This window comes from Pholcus phalangioides, unplaced genomic scaffold, assembly GCF_987345545.1.
Source record: "Pholcus phalangioides strain wild (caught in Gottingen) unplaced genomic scaffold, Ppha-v1.0 ptg000010l_1, whole genome shotgun sequence".
Lineage (NCBI taxonomy): Eukaryota > Metazoa > Arthropoda > Arachnida > Araneae > Pholcidae > Pholcus > Pholcus phalangioides.
In genome coordinates, this window is record NW_028301603.1 from 7,371,825 (window position 1) to 7,394,402 (window position 22,578).

The 22,578-nt window shown below is 39.0% G+C and overlaps 1 protein-coding gene across 1 annotated transcript in view; it reads right to left on the minus strand.

The window, feature by feature from the left end:
- Nucleotides 1-6,276: 6,276 nt before the first annotated feature.
- The window catches only part of VAChT (Vesicular acetylcholine transporter), a 320,408-nt gene continuing 304,106 nt past the window's right edge, over nucleotides 6,277-22,578 (minus strand). The window contains exons 11-15 of the mRNA XM_089237496.1: nucleotides 20,232-20,354; nucleotides 15,154-15,292; nucleotides 14,965-15,027; nucleotides 10,332-10,469; nucleotides 6,277-7,145 (exon numbers count right to left, since the gene is read on the minus strand). Coding sequence (XP_089093622.1) covers nucleotides 6,861-7,145; nucleotides 10,332-10,469; nucleotides 14,965-15,027; nucleotides 15,154-15,292; nucleotides 20,232-20,354 — 748 coding nt within the window. The 3' untranslated portion in view covers nucleotides 6,277-6,860. The remainder of the gene's footprint in view (nucleotides 7,146-10,331; nucleotides 10,470-14,964; nucleotides 15,028-15,153; nucleotides 15,293-20,231; nucleotides 20,355-22,578) is intronic.

Here is a 22,578-nt window from a genome sequence, read left to right on the forward strand (position 1 = left end):
CACTCCTCCACGGTGTTGCATTCACTCTTTCAGGCAGTGTACCTTCAATTAGAATCATGAGATGCACCAAAGAATTGTATAATAGTTCCAGAAAATGAGGAAAAAGCAATTTCAGGGCTATTAACATGTGAAGTAGGAATACGTAATCAGATCAGCAATTTAACTGGCAAAAACCTTGTGAAGAATAATTCTTTACATCGACAATTTCTAGTTATCTTTGAATAGGGAACGTTCAACTCGAATGACATAAATGAATTCACATTATCAACTATTTCTTTTTTCACTCACACTGTACATGAAAACACGCAGTTCGAAAACACTGAAATATTTCAAGCACGAAACATGTTACGAGATCACGTTATATACATTTTCACAATCGATACAGGACCGTCTTGACAGTATAATGGGCTCCCCACGAGTCGCAATTGCAATGCTTACACATTCTTAGTTCTACTAGAGGAATTAGCACGTAGTGATTGGTTCCTACGAAGTGTGTGAAAAAGATACCAAAACGATAACTCGATAACTCTGATGCTGTGAAATGATCTTGCGTATAAATGGAACCGTATAGAAGGTCTCCGCACGTAGCTCATAACATCACTGAAGAAGTCCATTTCACCAATTGCCATTGAATACAGCAGGCTAACGCACACACATGCGATATCTTTATCTCTTTTTTCAGTATATCCAATTGCAGTAGGTGAAATGACCTTCTTTAGTGACGTCACACGCTTCGTGCGGAGGCTTTGTTCTATTGGTGGTGTTGCCGTAACTTGGATTTTTGCCGCCCCCACAGCTTTAAAATAATATAATTTTGCAACAGTGTTTTGTTCCCGCTTGAAACTGCCACCCGGGGAAGTTCCGCCCCCCCCCTCCCCCTTCTCTAGTTACCGCTAAAGTGCAGGAATCAGTTATTCTACAGATTATTTAGGTATCAAGTCACAGTTAATCTGCAGATTAGCTAGGTAATGTACATATTACCGGCTTTCGAGCTTTAGCGGTAACGGATACACTCTCCACAGACCGATTGCTACGGTGGGTGGATCATGCCCTCCCCACCCCGCCCACATCTTATGGTAGGACTTCTAGGATGAGATCTTTGGTTGGGCCGCCCTTGTAAGATGTTTCATGGATCCCCAGGGCTAGAACTGTGTCAGCTCTACCCTTGTGGGGGCATGGGATAGGACGCGTTTTCCTTCTGCAAGATGTGATAACATACGGGGTGTTTCAGAAAGGACTCCCTAACTTTGAAATGACATAACTTGGGAAAAGGAGAGAGTCCTTTCTGACACATCCTGCAGTAAAAGCAATTATTCTGGATACAATATATTAAATCCCCCCCTCCCTCCACAACGTGGACAAGAAAATTTGAAGCAATAGAAATCTTCCACAACTTGTAAAGTAAAAGAAACATCATCCATATAAGTGTAATACGTAATAACGACAATTTATATCAATTTCAATATTTGTCACGTGACACCACGGACTGTGCGCCATTGTGTTAAAACGGTCCTGAATCAAATCACACTATTTCAAGTGATATGTAGCATTTTACTTTGTAGTAGTATGATAGATAGTGCTCTTTTCCTCCCATAGAGGGAGTAAAGAAGCCTCTATACGCATTACAATACGATAAGAACGCTCGAATATGATTAGGAATTTACATCTACGGGAGACTAAGTAGTGTACTTGATACATTGATGAAAGGCATCACACAAATCGATCATGATCGCAACTACATTCAGAACATAGGAAAATGGACGACGATATTTGCTTCTCTTAAATATATATATGATAACTTCTATCTAAACTCTAATAAACGCCTAAGAGGACATAATATATTCAGCTATATTTCACATACAAATACTTACACTCGTACTCAGCTAAGGAGGTTAAGCCATTTATGGTATGCATTCCCATGAATAAGCTTAAGATTTCTATTTTCAATTGGGCTTTTAGGATGACGCTTGTTCGAAAGCCTCATGCAGTGGCTGCTCGATTTGGTGGATGGAATTTGGTGCTTAAGCTGGCGGGGTTGTTATAGTCGTTTGGTGATAGTCGAACCTTGGTCATTTCACGCACTATTGGGCCGACATGACACATGATGGACAAAGTCGATTACATGAAACCTATTCGAATTAATTTATTTAGACGGTATATTCGGTGGTTGTAGCATTTTTTTTCCGGCATGGCCTAGGTCTTTGACCACCTTTTTATATCTCTTTGTTGAGACAGAGCGGCGGGCCGTGTTGTGGTTAGGAGGCGGTAGAATTAAAGCATTGTATAATGAAGTCACAACGCACATGTGGTCGGTAGAAGTGCAAGTAGGTGCTCAGATGTGCGCCGAACTACTTGAGGTAAAGGTGGTTACCGACCGTGATGGAGGACTTCGTCCAAAAAAATGACACGTTGGTCAAGGTGGATGAAGTCGTCAAGAATATGTGACGGAGCATACACGGCAATGATCGCCCGGATGCTACGTTGTGAGCATTTAACTGTTCATGTAACTTGTCTTGATTTTATGCAGTCGTTTTGACTGCCATCGGCCCTTTTAGGTATAACGTATAGTCTGGCCCTTCCAGTGTTAATAATGTGCCGTGACACGGCCTGTGCGAACAGTCATCGAATATACCTTTCGTCCGTCTAGTAAATCCAATCGTGTTAATTTTTCATTTGATTGTTATCGAAATATCTAATACGAATACGTTATACGGAATTTTCTTCTCCGCAGTACAGGACTCGTAAAACTGCTTTTTTAGCGACTATAGTCCATCAAATCGAGTTCGGACTGCATAAAACCCCCAGAGTATAATTCGACACTCACATATTATGATAACAATTCATTCAAGAAACGACAGACATCTTTTTTTTACAAACACACACACACACACATACATACACGCACGTACACAGGATAAAATGTGCACAGCGCTAAATCTAAAACGTAACGATGCATCACAGCAGTTCTAATGCGCGCTCACGATGATGTTGTGGGCGGCGCATTTTTTTTCCCCCTCTCATCTACTCACTACTTGATATGTATTGCAAAAAAGATTGCATTTCTTGGTCGTCGACTGGTTGAATCGCCCAATCGTTAGAACGGGAGAGACAACCGCGATGTATAACATACTGTGGACACAACACACGCTTACACACACACACACATACACAACACTTACATAATTTGATATGCATCTTTTTATAATCACTATAAACTTTGATATGTTCAAGTGAAAGGCGAAACATCTCGCGCATTCCTCTCTCTAAACCGACATCGAATTATATATATATTCAGATAGACTATACACTATAAATAATCAACCATTTTTAGATAATTACTCGGAAAAAGACTATTTTATATAACTCTGCAATATAGTAACAATAAATAAATCTGTTGCAAATCATGGTTCTGAAAGTGTCCTTGAATTTCTTGAAATAAGTCCGAAATTGCGTGTTTATTTCTGACGTGGAATCGGCGTCAAAATGACTGTCAGTTGATTTCTCTCCATATTTATAAATATTTTTGTTGAAGATACTTAATTCAAGGAGAATAAGCTCCTAAGAGAAAATATTATCAGGCCATGGGTCTTTATTGGAAAGACATTATACAAAGAACTATGCGTATTTTGGATTCTTCAGAACGGAAAAATATATAATATCGCTATAAAAAAAATGCCCTTTTTTTTTTTAAACTTCCCTGCCTTTTCCTGAATTGGATTCCTCTTTCCCCTCCCTGCCGTGTTATGAGTTTCTGCCTCGTTATGCCCATCTTCTAAATATTTGATCCCCCGGCCTCTTTTTGAATCGCTGCCCCCTCTGCTTGAATTTCTTTGCCTCGTTATTCCCTTTTTCTGAATTTTTGCCCCCCCCCCCCTCGCCGTGATTTGAGTTTCTGCCTCGTTATGCCCTTCTTCTACATATTTGACCCCCCTCCCGTTTCATTTTGAATCTCTGCCCCCTTTGGCCTGAATTTCTTTGCCTCGTTATGCTCTTTTTCTAAATCTTTGTCCCCTCCCTACCGTGTTCTGAGTTTCTGCCTCGTTATGCCCATCTTCTAAATATTAGCCGTGTCCTGCCCCCTCCTGCCGTGTTATACCCTTCTTCTAAATATTTGATCCTTGTCTCTTTTTGAATCTCTGCCCCCCTTGGCCTGAGTTTCTTTGCCTCGTTATGTCCTTTTTTCAAATTTTTGCCCCCTTCCTACCGTGTTATGAGTTTCTGCTTCGTTATGCCCTTTTTCAGTATTTTTGGACACACCCCCCCCCCCCCGTTTCTGAATCTTTTCCCCTTTGGATTGAATTTCTGCCTCGTTATGCCCATTTTCTAAATATGTTGCTCTCCTCTCCCCCGCACTGAATTTCGGCCTTTCTTGAATTTTTTATCTTATTTGATCTGTCTTGAATTTCTACCCTCTTTTGTCTCTTTTCTGAATTTTTGTTTCCACCCGCCGCCTGCTTTTTTTCTGAATTTTTCCCCCCTTCTGCCTTTTTATGAATCTCAGCCCTCTTTTGGCATTTCTTGAATTTCTTCCTCGTTATGCCTATAAAATGAATTTCTGACTGAATTCTCTCTATCTCGTTCCTCCCTTTCTTCCGAATTACTGTCCTCATTTCTCACGTGAATCGAATTTTTGCCCTTTTCTTTGGAATTTTCTGAAAATCTGTCTCTTTTATCGCTTTTCTGAGTATCTGTCCTTCTTTTCATTTTAAGAATTTCCCCTTTTTTGAATTTTTGCGATAATGTATACTGGGTGTCTCGCAAGTGCTAGCATGGATTTTATCTCATCAACCATCCGTCGTAAAGATATGATTCCAATTTAAAAAAAATGCTCAACCATCGTTCCAAAAACTACCCTGTTTGTTAGGGTTTTGAGAGTGAAAATACAGTGTGTTACAAAATAAAAATAATCTAAATTTTTTATACGGTCCCTCGTGCTCTAACTTCCAATTAGAAATTTGTTTCTCTTTATCTTCTGATGCCAATAATAAAAAAAAAAATCCATGTTTCTAAGTGCAACATTCAGAGATATTCGAATTCGAAAAACGGAGAAAATTTGGGAAAGAACAGCATTCGATGCAGAAAAACCGTTTTAATTTAACGCCGTTCTTTTCCAAATTTCCTTCGTTTTTCGAATCCGAATGTTGCACTTAGAAACATGGAATTTTTTTGTTGGCATCAGGAGATAAAGAAAAACAAATTTCTAATTGGAAGTTAGAGGACGGGGGGGGGACCGTATAAATGCTTAGATTGTTTTATTTTGCTACACGCTGCATTTTCACTCTCAGAACTGGTAGAGGGTAATTTCGGAAAGCCTGTTGAACATTTTTTAGAAGGGTATCAAACCTCTGCGACGGATGGTTTATGAGATAAAGGCTGTGCTAACACTTACAGAACACCCTGTATATAGTCTTTAGTTTTTATGATTGCATTTTTAATTTGGTTGCTGTATTTTAGAAATATATGGTATGGCATACATATTTGCGTATACATATATATGGGTATCTTTTCCTCAGCCACCTCGTTGGGCATTTTGCCTGTTGTGGCTTTGTATTTGTAATTGAAGAAATGGTTCAAACTTTATCCCATTATTTACACCATTATTTGTTATTAAGCTGCTCCGAATTCAGGAATATTCAAATATGCATTGCAAATGTTATTGAATATTATATGAACTTCATTATTTATGAATAATAATATCAATCAAAAAATAGCTTGAATCTTGCAATAAAGTAATATTGCTTACCGACTGATTGATTCGTCAATTTACGCCGACGTCAAATCAGAAAACACTATCACAATCATGTGTCGATCTCCAGGGAGAAGTTCGAAACATTACTTTCGTCAATAACAACGAATATACGTATGAATTGTGACTATGCAGGCTATATCAGAGGTATACACGTAACACAGAGGTATAATCACCAACAACAATAGCACCGGAATGACGCAGATATTTCATTGATTTGGTTTCAGAAATGATATGTCAATTTCTTTTTCCCCATGAGACGGAATTCAACAACTAACATGTGTATATAAAGCAATCTTTTTCTCTCTGTATATATAGTGTTTTGATTTTTCTACGACATCATATAACACCAAGCGCAACTAAAGAGTGAACACACGGCACATTGTGCCGAAAACCAATGATTTAAAACGGCACAAAACCTCAACTGAGTGTAAAAAAAATTGAAATTTCTAAAAATAAATGCAGTGAAATCTCTCCGGAAAAAGTGTGTTATATCGTACTTATGTTATTTCCCATCTACCGGAAGGGTGGCATAATAACAAACCTTATATTGATACGAGTAGGAGAGAATTTTAGCGTCCCATGATTGTTCGAAATATCGAAGAAAGCAGTACGTCACTTCTTGGCGAAGTTTTCAGCGGAGTTCGAGATTGAAGGCGGAATATGATTACTTTTCTACTGCCTACCGTTCTTTTTACTTTCCCGAGTGATTGCAGTCATATTGTTTTAGTTCACCGTTCCCTTTGCTAATGCCTGCCTCAGAAGAGAGTACCTGTAACCACGCGAGAAAGCGAAAAAGAATGGTCGCCAAAAAAGAAAACAAATCGAAATTCTCTACCCTCGTCATAAAGTTCGCCAAGAACACCGCCAATCGTGACTTATCGCGACAAATCGGGGGATTCTAAATTTCCTCCTTACTCGTATCAGTGTAAAGCATGTTGATATGCGTATTGGGAAGGAGGAAAAGCACCTTTTCGAAGGACTGGCTTTTTGTAAGGAACGGTAAGTGGACCCCCCACGTAGAGAGTTTTCACTGTTCACTAAAAGAACGACTCATAAAAATGAAATTCTAACGTATGAAAATAAGTAGTTTAAAAATGATATTATGGTGTGTCTATCCTTCCACTTTGACTGATTGCGGGTCCTGTGAATTCGGGGTGACTTGCTGCTGAATTTGCTGTTGCTGAGCCTTCATCTGCTGGCGTTTGAGGCAGAGTTCCCGCATGTGGAGGAGGCTCCCTTCCAGGCTGTGTGCGAAGAAATCCGACGACGTTTCTCTAGAGCTGAAGAAAGATGATATGCAAAAGTCGATCCGATCCGAGCAAGGATTGTACGAACAGCCATAGCCGTCGGGAACGACGGGACCGTAGCCGATTAATATGTCGTGGTTCGCCGGTAACTGTCGGAAGGAGGAATATAATACGTTAGACGTTGTTCACTAAATAAACTATAGTTTTATAATAGCTCTAGAAAACTGAATGAGAGTCAGTTTTTAACCCTATCCTTAGGGCTGGCTTTGACTCGATGGGGCTCTGAGTTAAAGAAGCATTGGGGGGGGGGGGCCCTTCGACTGTGGTCGAGGAGGTTTGGTACGTCAGCAAATACAGTATATGTTTGCAAACACATCAAAAAAGGGACATACATTATTTCGAATAAGAAATGTAATGTTCTCTATTATCGTAAAATAAAGGCTCTATTATCGTGAAATAAAGGCTCTATTATCGTAAAATAAAGGCTCTATTATCGTAAAATAAAGGCTCCATTATCGTAAAATAAATGCTTCTTTTGCACTCTCTCTATAGCAGAATCACTGATAATCTCATCAAAATCCAATTTTTAAGTTATCTCAGCTTCAATTCGCAATAAAGCTGAAGAGTGAGAATTTTTCTGGAAAAATACTTAAGCTAACTGATGATTATTTATCATCAAGGTTATGGTGTCGCAGGGAATTTTTCTCCAATAGGGTTGTTAATAAATGGAATAGCTTACCCCCGGAGTTAGTAAATTGTAACACAATTGACACGTTTAAAAAGAAATACGATAAACATGTTGGGGTAAATCGAGAAGCTATCCATTCTTAGAATAAGACAACCATAAGTATTCTTTATGGGCATTGTATAATATTTTATCATGTGTATATATTGTTTATAATTTGTGTTAATTGCATTTTTAATGGGGTTGCTGTATTTTTGAAACATGACATCCATATTTTTATGGGCATCTTTTTATCAGCCACCTCGTTGGGCATTTTGCCTGTTGTGGCGTTGTATTTGTATTTGTATTTGTATTTGTATTCATTAAGAATAATGATATTTCTCTAGAACAGTTTGATATATTGCTGATGTTGTTAATGATGATTCAATGCTGTTTCAACATCTATAGAAATATCTCTTCTAAACCTGTAACTTTATTTAACATCTGTGGCATTGTGCCGCCAGCCTGAGCCGAAGATGAAAATTGTTGCAGTTTGTCTGAAAAAAATGTTTGCAAGATCAGATGCATAAAATTTTACATTGCAAATATGCAGAATATTCATGAAGATTTGAGGATTTCATGTTGATCAACATGAAATCCTCAAATCTGTTATTAGCAACATAGGGTTTGCTAATAACAGACATTTTGGAAATAGTATGATGTGATTTAGGGCGAATTCTTTGATTTTTTCCAAAATTTTAGAAAATGAAATTTAAAAAAAAAATTCAATAAAATATACACTATCACAGATTTTTGGATTCCCCCCCTATCTAAAATATGAGGCCTTGGGCAATATTACTCATGCGGAAATTAGGTCTTGTCTATCACTCTGTCCTGAGATTCCCAGAAACCTTCTGTCAGTTGTGAAAATGGGGCTTTGTATCCCCCCACGATTTCATAAACTGATGCTTATTCATTGGATTCATCAACGAGATAAAAATCGTGCCAAAAGCCAATCTCGGGGATCGAAATGATTATTTGTTCGTGACGGTACTACGTTAAGATGGACCAGCTTCGTGTGGACTAAGTAGACTACCCGTAGATTATAAAGTATACACGCGTATTTATATATTACCTGGTGCTCTTGGACGAGTAGAGGGTTTTAGTACTCCATTCTTATCGCGTGCACTACCTTCTTTAACCAAAATGTCGGTGGTTCGGTTAGAAGAAGTGTCAATCTGGTGCAGCGGGAAATCCGTTGTGTGTGAACTGACATCCAAATCGCCGCCGTGAGCATAATACCAAATATACATTCAGCAACAAATGCAGAAGAAGCTACAACAGGCAAACTTGCCAAACGAGTTGGCGGGGAAGAATCTTAATGGGAAGAATAGGGAAAGAAATGCCCAAAATATAAACTTTATCAGCAATTTTTATGTTGGGAAAGGCAGGATGACGAGAATATGAAAAATTATTTTCGTTTATAGATTGATTGAGCGATTGATGACCGCTCACGCCCAGAGCTGTTGTGCAAGACAACTTCCTCTCTTTACCTCCTAGGAGGCTGGGTCGTGTTGGAGAGCATCTTCTAATTTATTGAACAAATGAAAAAATTTATATGCATTCTATGGAAACAATCCATCAGAAGACAATGAGGATACATACAATCAAGATTAACTAAGAGAAAAATAAAATAAAATATAAAAACCATCGAAAAAGATTAAATACACGCAATTTGCACTAATTAGTTATGCACTATTATATACATTCTGTGGAAACAATCCAAACACACACACACACACACGCACACGCTGAGCACGATTGAATCAAGATTAACATAAAAGAAAAATGAAATAAAATTATGTACCAAAGAATAAAGGCAAAAAGCTTATTTACACAGATTTGCCATGAACCATGAACTACCATATACATTCTATGGAAACAATAAATCAAAGAACATTGAGCACGATACAATCAGGATTAACAAAAGGGAAAAATGAAAAAAATTAATAATAATAAAACATACCAAAGAAAAAAGATCGACCATGCACATTCACATCTGAATGCTGTAATATTATTGCTGTAAATTATAACTGTAATTGGGATGTAGAGGGCATCTCCGAGGGAGGAAGGACTGCCTGGATTGATCTTTCTTTACTCCTTAGTCTTGTGATCATGGGATGCTGGCTATTTCGTTTATAGAAATAATCAATGCAAAAAGTAGTTCCATAATTGAATAGGGTTCTGTTGGAACCAATAGCTCAAAATGAGCACTAATTTAATTCAGCAGACACTATTTTTGCGGAAGGGTATGGATCTAGTAGTACTCAAATAAGTGATTACTGGAAACATTAATAAAAAGAAATAAAAATAATTGATTTATAGTGTTGTGATTTATCAAATATAAACTACTTTGAATAAATATAAATTCTAACTTATTTTTTCGCTCTGTGGATGAGTTTAAAATAATTTATATTGAAAGTTTTGCAATATTTTATTCAAATTTACTGTTATATAAACTTATATTTATTGTTTTAATTTATAACGTTATTATAGTAACCTATGGTTTTATCGTTGTATGCGACTTCTGAAGATGGCGCATGCGCAATGCAATATCCGATACTGAACAATTATTAATTTTTCTTTTATATTCGTGTTTTCATAAACTCACTTGGCTGGTTGAAAGACGGAAGTTGAGGAACTCTTTGTAGCACTTGTCCTGGAAAAGTTCCGGTAGAGCCATTCCCAGCGATACGGAGATCTCTCTCAAAGCCAACAAGTGGTTATCCGGACCCTGGCCGTTGACAGTCTGGCAAAAAAAAAAAAGATGACTGATCACTATTACGATAATAATTAATTATCAGCTTTTTGTGAATGATAATTCTACAAGCTAGAAAAATCTCATCCAAGGGATTGCCAACCCTTTCCTAAGCCATGCTATTACCAACACCATATTGTGATGCGCTTGCCACTATTAAAATTTTTAAGACCATATGTCCCGTTTTTTACAATACAGGATCCTCTTTTTTCTGGGAAAAAAAGAGCTTCTTTGGCTGTTTTGCCGCTTTTTAGCAAAAAAAAAAAGTTAATTTTTTATCTCTTTTCCAAGGACGAAAATAATTTTTAACTGTCAAATTTCCAAGTTGGAAGGCAGATCGTGTCTACGTGTTCATCTCAAGTACAATGATAAATTCCAAATTTAAAAATATTCAAAATTTAAATCAACCATGTTAATTTTAAATAAGATTGAATCAATGGAATCTCATACTTTTACTTCATTTCATGAACTGAACAGTTTCCTTCATATATTTTGAATAAATTTTTATTCAATTAAATTAGTGTCGTGAGATTTCATCATGCACGCAAGCTGTTTTTACTGAATTTTTTAGGAATTTATAAAAAATTAAGTTTCCAAGACATGTAAAACTTTATACCAGCACAGGATAGCACATATAATCAAAAACATGTGTAAAAAATGTGGACAGTTAAATTGTAGTTTTTTAATGATATTTCTATTGAGCAGAGTTTTTCATCATGTTAAAGGGTATGGGATCCCTTAAAACTAGTTTCCCATGTAATTCATTCCATTCCAGCTTAATCAGTTGTGCGATTTGCCCGGTCTTCAAGCACACATGACATACCCGAACCGTTTTCTGACTCATATATGCACGCCCGGTATTAACTTATAATATAAATGCTGAATGAATACAAAATGCGTTTAGAAAATTTCGATTGAATTTTTCTCTTCTCGTTGCTGCTGTTGTTCGAGGCCATCGTATCAAAAACCATGCCATTCACTTGAAAGCCTTAATTTTAACGTTGAATTGTTGATGGCCCAAGGGATTATCACCACGTCGTAAAACGGGAAACGCACACAAAAAAGGGGAAGTTTTTTTCTTATTTCGTTCGTTATCAAGGAAATTTTCTTTTTTTTAAGATTTTTCTTTGTTCCTTGAGAGAAAAAGTTCAAGAAGTTTTTTGTTCGTTAAAGAGGAGGCATCTTCTTCGAGATGCTATTTTGCATTTTATTGATCTCACTTGATGCCCATGCAAAGTGCGAGCCTCCATTTTCGCAAACGTAAATCCCTCATTTATTATTCACTATGAGCTTGAAAAAAACGATTTTTTGGTCTTTTTTTTGAAATGTAAGTTTAATTTCCTATTTATTTATTTTTCCCTAAAAAAAATCGTAAACTCTTACACAAAAGAAAAGGGAATTTGATATTGTCCGATTTTTTTTTTCTTTCTCGTATTTTTGCATATAAATCGTATTTCGTGTCCCAAATCGTAAAAGTAATAGAAATAAAAAGCATTCTTGAATGAGACGGTAGATCATTCACTCTTGATCATTGCAATGATTTTTGACGATTATCTCGTGTAAAGTTATGTTTACTAGGGTTACCCGACACCTACTTGAGTATTTGATTCCAAAAACCCGACAATAATTATTTTTAAATTTTTCATGCACTATATTTTGTTGAAATATTCACTAATTTACCATTAAAATGTTAGAGAAAATCATTTCACGTGATACGCTGCATAAAACGTAAATGCCATTATAACATGTATATTATATGATTACCCTAATGTGTCGAGGCAAAATACCGTGACACGAAAAAAATTATAATAAATTTAATACCGTACACAAATATTACTAAGTACATTACTTGATTGAATATTTGTAATGTTTCAGTATAGACATACCTTATTTTGAATGCACTGTCCATTGTTCCTTAACGAAATAAGCTGAATGTCCTATTTATGTTCAACATTATGGGCACAAATCGATTTAAACTGTTGAAAAAATTTTCGATTACAGTGGTACCTCGGTTAACGACGATAGTTCGTTCCTGAATTACATTCGTCGGCCGGAATCTTTTTTTGTCCGGCCGAAACGGGATTCACCGCAGGTTTCTAGGGAAATGGTTCCTGGCATTGCCCAAAATCTGAAGATAAGTTTTATAAAACACTAATAACCAATGTAAGAAGCATGATTTAGAACCTACATTTTAATAGCTCACTACTCCTGGCCAGATTTTTAGTTGTAGAGAATTCAGAATTGTGTCGATTTGACATCAGTTGGAACTTTGACAATTTTTCATTCTAGTTCAGTTTTACATATGCGTGTGATATTAGGGTTTGGCTTCGCTAGGCACATCAGCGTCGCGGGCCGCACAAGGGACAACACTCCGGCGTATACCTGTAGAATTACCCAGAAAACTCGCAGATTTGTGCCCGCCACGAGTAAATGGTGAAAAACGGGCAATTTAGTCATTAAACTCTAACCTGGCTCCACTTCTTCATAAACTGATGCACATCCATTGTTTTCTGGTTTCCAGCTAGTAGATAAAAGGTTTCAAAAATTACTGTTTCTTTTGCAAATTTGTCTATTCATTACAGTTTGAATTTTACAGACTGTTTATTTTCTCTACATTTACTTCAATTATTTTACCCCTTACTCCTGATCTGGCAACCAGTGGGGCCGCGGGAGGGGGCGGGGTCTAATAGACGCTCAAGGAATTGATTCATGAACCGGTAGACTTCGAGGGGAGTTTTATTATTGGGGATAGAAAGCGTGCTAAAAGACAGTCGTGGGGATATTATTTATTGACTATCATGGGTATAAACCCGTGATGGTATCAAGGTAAAATATACTGGTTTCGCATGGATCAAGCAGACTACCTGTAAATGTGAACGGATACGCACGCGAACCATTACCTGGTATTCCTGTAATGCCCATGAAATTATACGAAACCAGATTTGTGTTACATGTATTCTTATTACTTGAGTTACCTTCTTGGAACAGAATATCCTTATTTTGGTTTAAGGAGGTGTTACTTTTGAAAGGCCAACAATATTGCATAAATAAGTAAAATAGCGTGGATTACCACCAACCTGCTGTGTAGAAATTTAGATATGGCTGTTTCTCTGTTTTAGACATAAAAAAAAAAAACATCGTGTCTGGGCGTGGAACTCTCTTGTTCAACGGCACAGTAACGAACCCAATCATCCCATATTACACATTTTTACTCTTTGGGATTATTAGGGTCTGCGTTGCCTATATAGTCGGTTGTAATTTCGAGAAGGCATTCAGCGACAAATAAAAGAGGCAACCTGCCCAACGAGGTGGCTGAAAGAAATGGGATAAAAATGCCCATAGCAAACTTTATGTGTAATACGTGTGTGCGAAAATGCGGTGTGATGAGAAAATAGGTAATTACTATCGTCATAAGAAATAATGAATGTAAATAAAATCTGTTAATCAGGTCTGCTGTGGGAAATGATGGCTTAAATAATAAGAAAATCAATTTAATACATGGCAATTTTACCCAGCGGGCCGAAAAAAACTTCTCAAGGGGTTAGCTGTTGGACCACCCCTGATCTAAGTTTTGTGATCAGCTCATTTATATCTTATAAAAGCAGATGAAAAATATAACTCATAGTATATCCAAGCTGCTCAGTTTAATGTCAAGAGCCTTGCACTAAAATCACGTGCACACTATAAATACATTCAAATTCCTCACTCTTTTACTTCACTTGAAATGGCTCAAAATTTTTCTGAAAAGAAGAACAGGTACGTCTGTCTGGAAAGTGACGGGTAAGTTTGACGATGATTGGTGCTAAAATTCAACTCACGACCTGGCTGTGTCATGTTAGCGTATGAAATAAAATGTTCGCTAGTAATCAGAGGCATTTCATTAACCGAGGTCAGGACTGCAACTGGGGGGGGGGGGGCAGGTGCCCCAGTGCGCTGAATTCATCCTTTCGATTGTTACTTCTACATTATACGAGAGCTTCAAAATGAGTGCTTGCTCCGGCTGACAAAGTATGTAGTTGCGGCCCTGGCAGAGATATCACTGTATAACGTTAATTACAACATTGTACGGCATAAAACTGGACATGCCTTTTCCTTTAGTCTTGGGTCGTCGATTTTCGCTCGGAGAGTTGGTGAGTAATTTGTAAACCTCAACTTATATATCTCGTTTTTGGCAGTCGTGGATGTAAATATTTTTTGAATCCCAAAACTGGTATTGTGTACCCACGCTGAGTTGGCCTCTGGCTACGTCATGATGGGCGATTCCATTTATCTTCTTTAGGTAAAAAATTGGTCGTAGGGAAAAGAAGCACGTTGGCATTCTCCATTGGCGCTATTTTAGTGAGTTTTTTCCTCTCGTTTTCCCTCCTTGGGAAATGAACCCTCCCTTCGCGCGTCAACGTCAGATGCCAACTCAGTATGGGCATACAATAACCTCTTGTTGTTTACAGTAATTTGAAAAAAAAAAAAGAGAAGTGCTGTCTCTTACGTATTTGAGAATCTGCATCTGCTTCTCGGCGCACGCCTCGAATAACTCTACCTTTCTTTCGTCCTGCACAGTGAGAAATGTAATATAATTATCACCAGAGGCAGTTTAATGTCATTAGGGTGCGATTGATGGCGATAAATAGTAATTATATAACGGCGTAATCAATTCCATAATAATCACTAGCTTCACCTGCACGTGTTGGTCATCGCACATGGCTTTGACCCAAGCCAGGGCTTCTTCGGTTGCTGCTCTGATGTTATCCACACGGCCATTACGGAAACGGCGCAAAGAAGCACTTTCGTACGTCGAGACCAATCTTCGATGCACCCTGGTATACATAACACAAGCGCACTATATAAACATTACCAAATTCAACACAGTTCATCAAATTCTTACAATCATTTTAATTTATATTATTAAGGAATTTTATAAATTTTAACAGATTGAATATTGAGTACTTTTTATGTATAAATTTTCGTTTAATGCGTTATTGATCGATAAACCTTACATTTTTAAATCCAGATTTTATTTACAGAATAAAGCGACACGTATGTGAATCTTAATCACAATATAAATCAAAAATGCCAATAGTTTTGTAAAGTTTCTCATAGATGGCGCTGCAATATTTGAAGCCTGGTCAAGAGACAATCTACAGGAAATTTGTCTTTTGTTTTCCCGAAAAAGGACGAGGGAAACGAAATGTCGCTGGGGAAGAAAAAAAAGCTAATAAATAAATTGCCAAAGAAACTAAAAAGCTTTTCTCTGTAAGCTTTCGTGGTTTCCGTCGTTTATAATCTCGTTAAAAGGGAAGCGACGACTTTGCTCTACATTTTTTATCCCTTTTTATGTGAATAGTATTATTTATATATATATAAATGTTACGGTAAATGTTATAAATGTGGTTATTATACACAATAACCGGTTATTATATGCTTACTAATCAAGCATTTTGGTGAGTTTGAAAAATTTTCCTAAATTTACCGCTTTTACCAGTGATTATGCATAGTACCCAAGCGTCGTCGGTAGATTATATAAGTAATAAAAAAATTACCAATTTTTTTACCGACAACTACGCATGATGCCTAAGCGTCACGTCGTTGGTATACAGGATAAATCGTACTTTATGATATACTATACATGATATTTCACTCATGTATTGTTACATCGAGATCTGATCGTAAAATTTGTTATCATTATACCGGGTACGATCGAAAAGTTTATCACTATATCGGAGTGAGACGTTCAAACGAGCATAATCCAAAAAGCCCAATCAAAAATAAAACTGAATGTATAACCATGAATGGATTGAATGAAAGAAATGGCGTACACCTCATCGTGTGTAAAACGCGAAGATGTCGCAGTCAAAGAGGCGATGCTCCATGTTCGTTGCTGAATCTAAATCTTCCTAACTGACATCCACTGGACATCCACTGGGGGGGGGGGGGGGTCTGGACGTAGTCAGGGCCGCAACTACGGAGGTGCAGGCGGATCTGGTGCAACGGTCGCCGAACCAGAGGGGGGCGTGAATTTCACCAATCCACTCCTCCTTCAACATTACACGAGGGCGCCAAAATGCACTCTTGCCCCGGCTGACCAGACAAGGTTGCGGCCCTGGACGTAGTAGTAGTACTCAGCGTAAGCAAAATGACGATGTGTAACTGAGCGTCGTTTCATTTGGAATTGTCTCATGGGCGAAGCTTCCGAATCCACGTATAACGTTAACCCATGACGGAAGCAACAAAAAGAATGGCGGATTCTTTTCCTGAAACGAACGATGACCCAGCAACTACTCAAACACCAAAGTCTATCCAGCAATAGCAGCGTCGTCTGAAGCCCCCATGAGGCCAAGCGTTTTGGCTGAAGTGGTTTTACTGAGGCTTCCTGCCTGGATAAAAACGACTGCGTACCTGTTTACATACTTTACTTTCAAAAAATTTAACCGGATCTCATTTCCATGAAGCTCCTGGGCGATGCCCCGGCGAGCCCATGCGTTCAGACGGCACTGCCAAAAAATCGAGCACTGAATGCAAACATCAAACACGGCTCCCTCTCTGTCCCTTGTGGGCTACCTTGCGGCTGGGCCATGCTGGGAAAAAAGAAAAAGCCCCGCTAGCCACCAAGACCACGGACCGACCTCCGACTCACGCAAAGGACTACAAACATTAACACCAAACATGACTCAGCTCAGAAGCAGAGCAGACACTGAATGAGATTTCCAAACACACGTGATCCAAAAAGTCCAATCAAAATAAATAAGACTCTGAAGCTTATTGTCAATGAATGTATATCATGAACGTATAAATGACCTACACCGCATCGCGTATAAAACGCAAAGATGTCGCAGTCAAACAGGCGATGCTCCTCGTTCATTGCTGAATCTAAATCTTCCTAATTGACATCAACTGGGGGGCTGGACGTAGTAGCAGTAGTAGTATTCAGTAAACGCGCAAAAAGGACGATGCATGTAACTGAGCGTTGTTTCAGTTGGAATTGTCTCATGGGGGAAGCTCCCGAATCTACGTGCAACGTCAACCCATGACGGAAACTCCGAAACGAATTGCAGATGGCCTCTTTTCCACCACCATAGTAGGGGGAACGAACTCATTTCGTTAATTAACCGCCTAATGAGCGCAATGGTAGGTTTTAGGAGGGTGGGTTTTGTGTGTGCGTGTGTGTATAGGGAGAAGACTTACATGTAGGAGATATCTCTTTGTGAGAGAAGCAACACGTAGATTGTCCGCCATTAGTCTCTTAAATAAGTAATCAACGATCGGGAGTGAGGTTGTTCCGGAATAACGGGAAGCGTGATTTTTCCTGCAGGAAAAAAAAGTTATTTCCCACTTTTTTTCCCCTTCCTGTCCTGGAATACCTTTATTGGTAAGAGAGAGAGAGAGAGAGAGAGAGAGAGAGTTCTTCGCGGGTTCCTTAATGAATTGTGACACAGGGTGGACGAACGAATTCCCAAAATGTCTTCAGGAAATTGAGAAACAATTTTTATGTTTTTCTTACCAGGATAGAAATTTAGAAATACAGCAGAATCCGGACTATCCAGTCTAATGTGGTTGAAGGGGGCGGGGCGGGCCAGATAACAGAAAAGCAAGATATATATGCTTGAGTTCTATAAATGCTCACTTCCTATACCCACCATTACCATGAAAAACACCATTTTAATACCAAAAACCACTCCTATTCATATTTTGTGACTTCTCGGTACAAGTCAGTATTTTACACATAAACGTAATGTACTTTATGCATAAATAATGTAAATAAATGTTTGTTGCGTACAGTACTGTACGTTTTAAAAATTTATTACAGAAAAAGAGAGAGGAAATCTAAGAATACAGTCAAACCTCGTTAATGAGTCACTCTTGTGAGAGCAAAAATATGACTTAGTAAGCGGAGTGACTCGTTAAACGGAGTAAGCCATAAATGTGTTGATTCCTGCCTGAAGACAATTGGGACTTCCAAAAAATGACCCGGTAAGCGGAGTGACTTGTTAACCGGGTGACGCACTAACGAGGTTTGACTGTATAGAAATATTGTTACGAAAATTATGCAAACAGTTCTGATGTATCGTTTATTATGTCATTTTTCGCTTGTAAATAGCCACTATCTTATGTAAAAATGAAAATTAGCGCATTCATTTGTAAATATAGCCAAATTGGCAGCAAAATTACTGAAGTTTGACAAGAGCTGCGATGATTTGGCGACGTCATGACGCCGAGAGAATAGCCCGGATAGTCGCGAGTCTGAAAATCGAGATTCAACTATACTTTCGCCACTGCGTGTTGTAGGCTACGCATTTCCAACATTAAGTCATCTCCGACTACCTTTCTTAGCACTTTCTTACAAAATGATACTGGAGTGAGTTTTAATAGCATTTTTCGATATTATGTGTCTCAAAATGGTGAAAACAGTAACAGACTTTGGACTATTTGTAATTATACAGGTATACATATATACCTGTATATATGTCAAATTTTAAGTGAAATCTAATACTCGATTGCAAACTTGCTAAAATTCCATGAATTAAACGTTTTGTTATTTTCTCAGTGCATTTAATAAGTGGTGTTGTAGGTTATGAAGGGAAAATAATTAAATTCCCGTGGGGTCATCTGATGTTGCCAGTGACTGGAAGCCTAATATTTTAAAAATTAACTGCGCGGCGTATACAGGGTGTTTCAAAAACAATCACCCAATTTCAAATGTGCGTATATTACGAAAAATATTGAACACATAGACACTTATAAGATTAATTTTATATTACATGGCTATATATAATCACAAAGTTTTTATGCAAACCAAATTAAAGGTGCTCAATATGTTCATCTTGGATGCACGGAATATATCTATACGGTAGTCAAATTCGTCCCAAACTTTTGCGATCATGTTTGCATCAACGGCTGCTGTTATGCGTATCTTCAGTTCAGCTAATGTAGCTGGAAGGGGAGACACATAAACGTAGTCTTTTGTAAACCCCCACAAGAAGAAATCGCTCCCTGTGAGGTCCAGTGATTTGGAGGCCAGTGTTGTTTAACTGATTCGTCAGATCCCGTACGGCCGATCCATCGTTTAGGAATGCGATTGTTCAAAAATTCTCGAACGTCCAAGCTCCAGTGTGGTGGTGACCCGCCCTGCTGGGAAATGAAGTCACCCTCAGTCAGTTCTAACTGTGGGGAAAAACCAATCTTGACAAACACCAAAGTGGCGGCCGAAGGAAGAGCGTCAGCTCTACCTGTCGGCAACTGCGGGAAACTCGCGATTTCCATCTTTGTACCTATACAGTATTCGATCAAAGCGCATTGAAAGCTGAATAGTTATGATTTTTTTAAATCGGATGATTCTTTTTGAAACACCCTGTATATATTTTTCCAATAATTCTGATAAATAAATTTCTAATATATTTCATCAATTCTGCAAATAGAGGGTGAGGAAATGTCATGGACACATTTTGAAAATTGGCTAAAAATCAACCAATTTACATGAAAAAGGTTGATCCACACTGCCAGTGCTTATACTCATGGAATTGCTGAGCTTGAGAGTAATGTAGGCCCTATATCCGAGATGGCGACTCAAGAGACAAGCAACGCGTACCAGAGCCAGTCAATCGTTGACTCACTTCACGCTCGCAGATTCACCTTAACCAAAGACCGACGGGCAACGCAAATAGTGTGGACGTGGATGATCCAAGCCCGAGCGAAACCCAAACGAGTCTCAATCACGAATACACGTAGCATGAACTCAGCTTTTTTCATGAGAGTACTCACTTGTAATAAGTAAGCTGCAGCGCAAGCTGGATGTATGCGTCGGGGCTGATCCTCTGGAGTTTGATGAATTCCTTGCCGTATCTGGTGAACCGATGGACGAACAGGTCGACGTCTTTATACAATCTGTTACGGAGAGAAAAAAAAATACATGTTAACAACACAGTAATGCACAAGATGTCGCAGAGAGAACTCTTTTTCCAAAATAAAATTGGCAATAGTACATATATATATGTATACTAGGGGGCTCTGCCCCCCTGCCGCCTTTGGCGGCCAACCCCCCCCCCCCCACTTCTCTCCCGGACATATCTTATTTCGTCCCACTTCATCAGCGTGCTATGGAAAAGGGGAAAGGGACGTGTGAAAGCACCAGCCTACTGAAGAAGCGAATTTTAATGAAAATAATAATAAAGCAACAAAAAACAAATGAGATTCATCAAGTATCCCCAGAAAACTTCCCCATGGGGGTCCCCAGATTCAATTTGCTGAATTTCAGTGGGGCCCCACACTGGATATATCTTGGGCTACCGATGTGTTGCAAATTTTACAATGTTAAACCACAAAAATCAATGAGATACATTCAGGGGCACCGAATTACAACCTGCCAACATTTCCATGAAGCCCTGACCTGCAAGCTTGTCGGACACAGCCCTGTGAGAATTTTTCATTTTTATCAATTTTACAACGAATAAAATCCAGGGCCCCCACATCCAGTAGCGGGGACACAATACGCAGATTTTTAGTGGGCCCCAGACTGGCTATATCTCGGGTTTCGGCTGTGGCAAATTCTACAACAGAAAAGAATGAGATTCATCCAGGGCCCCCAAAATCAAACCTGTAAACATGGGGCCCCCCGACTTGGAAGCTTGTCGGTCATCCCCCGGTGCGAGTGCCATGAAACATTTTCATTTGTATTCGTTTTACCAACGAATAAAATCCAGGGCCCCAAAATGAAACCTGTAAACATGGGGCCCCCGACTTGGAAGCTTGTCGGTCATCCCCCGGTGCGAGTGCCATGAAAAATTTTCATTTGTATTCGTTTTACCAACGAATAAAATCCAGGGCCCCCAAACAATTACCCGGGACACCAATTCGCTTACTTTTGGTGGGGTCCCAGATTGGCTTTATCTCGGGCTTCGGCTGTTGCAAATTCTACAACAGAAAAGAATGAGATTCATCCAGGGCCCCCAAAATGAAACCTGTAAACACAGGGCCCCCGACTTGGAAGCTTGTCGGTCATCCCCCGGAGCGAGTGCCATGAAAAATTTTCATTTGTATTCGTTTTACCAACGAATAAAATCCAGGGCCCCCAAAATGAAACCTGTAAACATGGGGCCCCCGACTTGGAAGCTTGTCGGTCATCCCCCGGAGCGAGTGCCATGAAAAATTTTCATTTGTATTCGTTTTACCAACGAATAAAATCCAGGGCCCCCAACCAATTACCCGGGACACCAATTCGCATACTTTTGGTGGGGCCCCAGACTGGCTTTATCTCGGGCTTCGGCTGTTGCAAATTCTACAACAGAAAAGAATGAGATTCATCCAGGGCCCCAAAATGAAACCTGTAAACATAGGGCCCCCGACTTGGAAGCTTGTCGGTCATCCCCCGGAGAGAGTGCCATGAAAAATTTTCATTTGTATTCGTTTTACCAACAAATAAAATCCAGGGCACCCAAAATGAAACCTGTAAACATAGGGCCCCCGACTTGGAAGCTTGTCGGTCATCCCCCGGAGCGAGTGCCATGAAAAATTTTCATTTGTATTCGTTTTACCAACGAATAAAATCCAGGGCCCCCAACCAATTACCCGGGACACCAATTCGCATACTTTTGGTGGGGCCCCAGACTGGCTTTATCTCGGGCTTCCGCTGTTGCGAATTCTACAACAGAAAAGAATGAGATTCGTCCAGGGCCCCAAAATGAAACCTGTAAACATGGGGCCCCCGACTTGGAAGCTTGTCGGTCATCCCCCGGTGCGAGTGCTATGAAAAATTTTCATTTGTATTCGTTTTACCAACGAATAAAATCCAGGACCTCCCAACCAATTACCCGGGACACCAATTCGCATACTTTTGGTGGGGCCCCAGACTGGATATATCTTTTGCTTCCGCTATCGAAATTTTTCAACGTTAAAGCAGCAAGAAAACAATGAGATCCATCAAGGGCCCCTGGAAATGAAAACTTTTTACTTATACGTGAAATCTTCCCCGGGTACCCCGACCCTGTGTTGGGAGCACTGCTGTTGTGTGTGTATATTATACATATATATACCTCTCGGCATGGACCCCCCCCCCCCCCCCACAAAGGAAGGGCTGACAGGGGCCACAACGATTCTTATCACTTTTTGATTT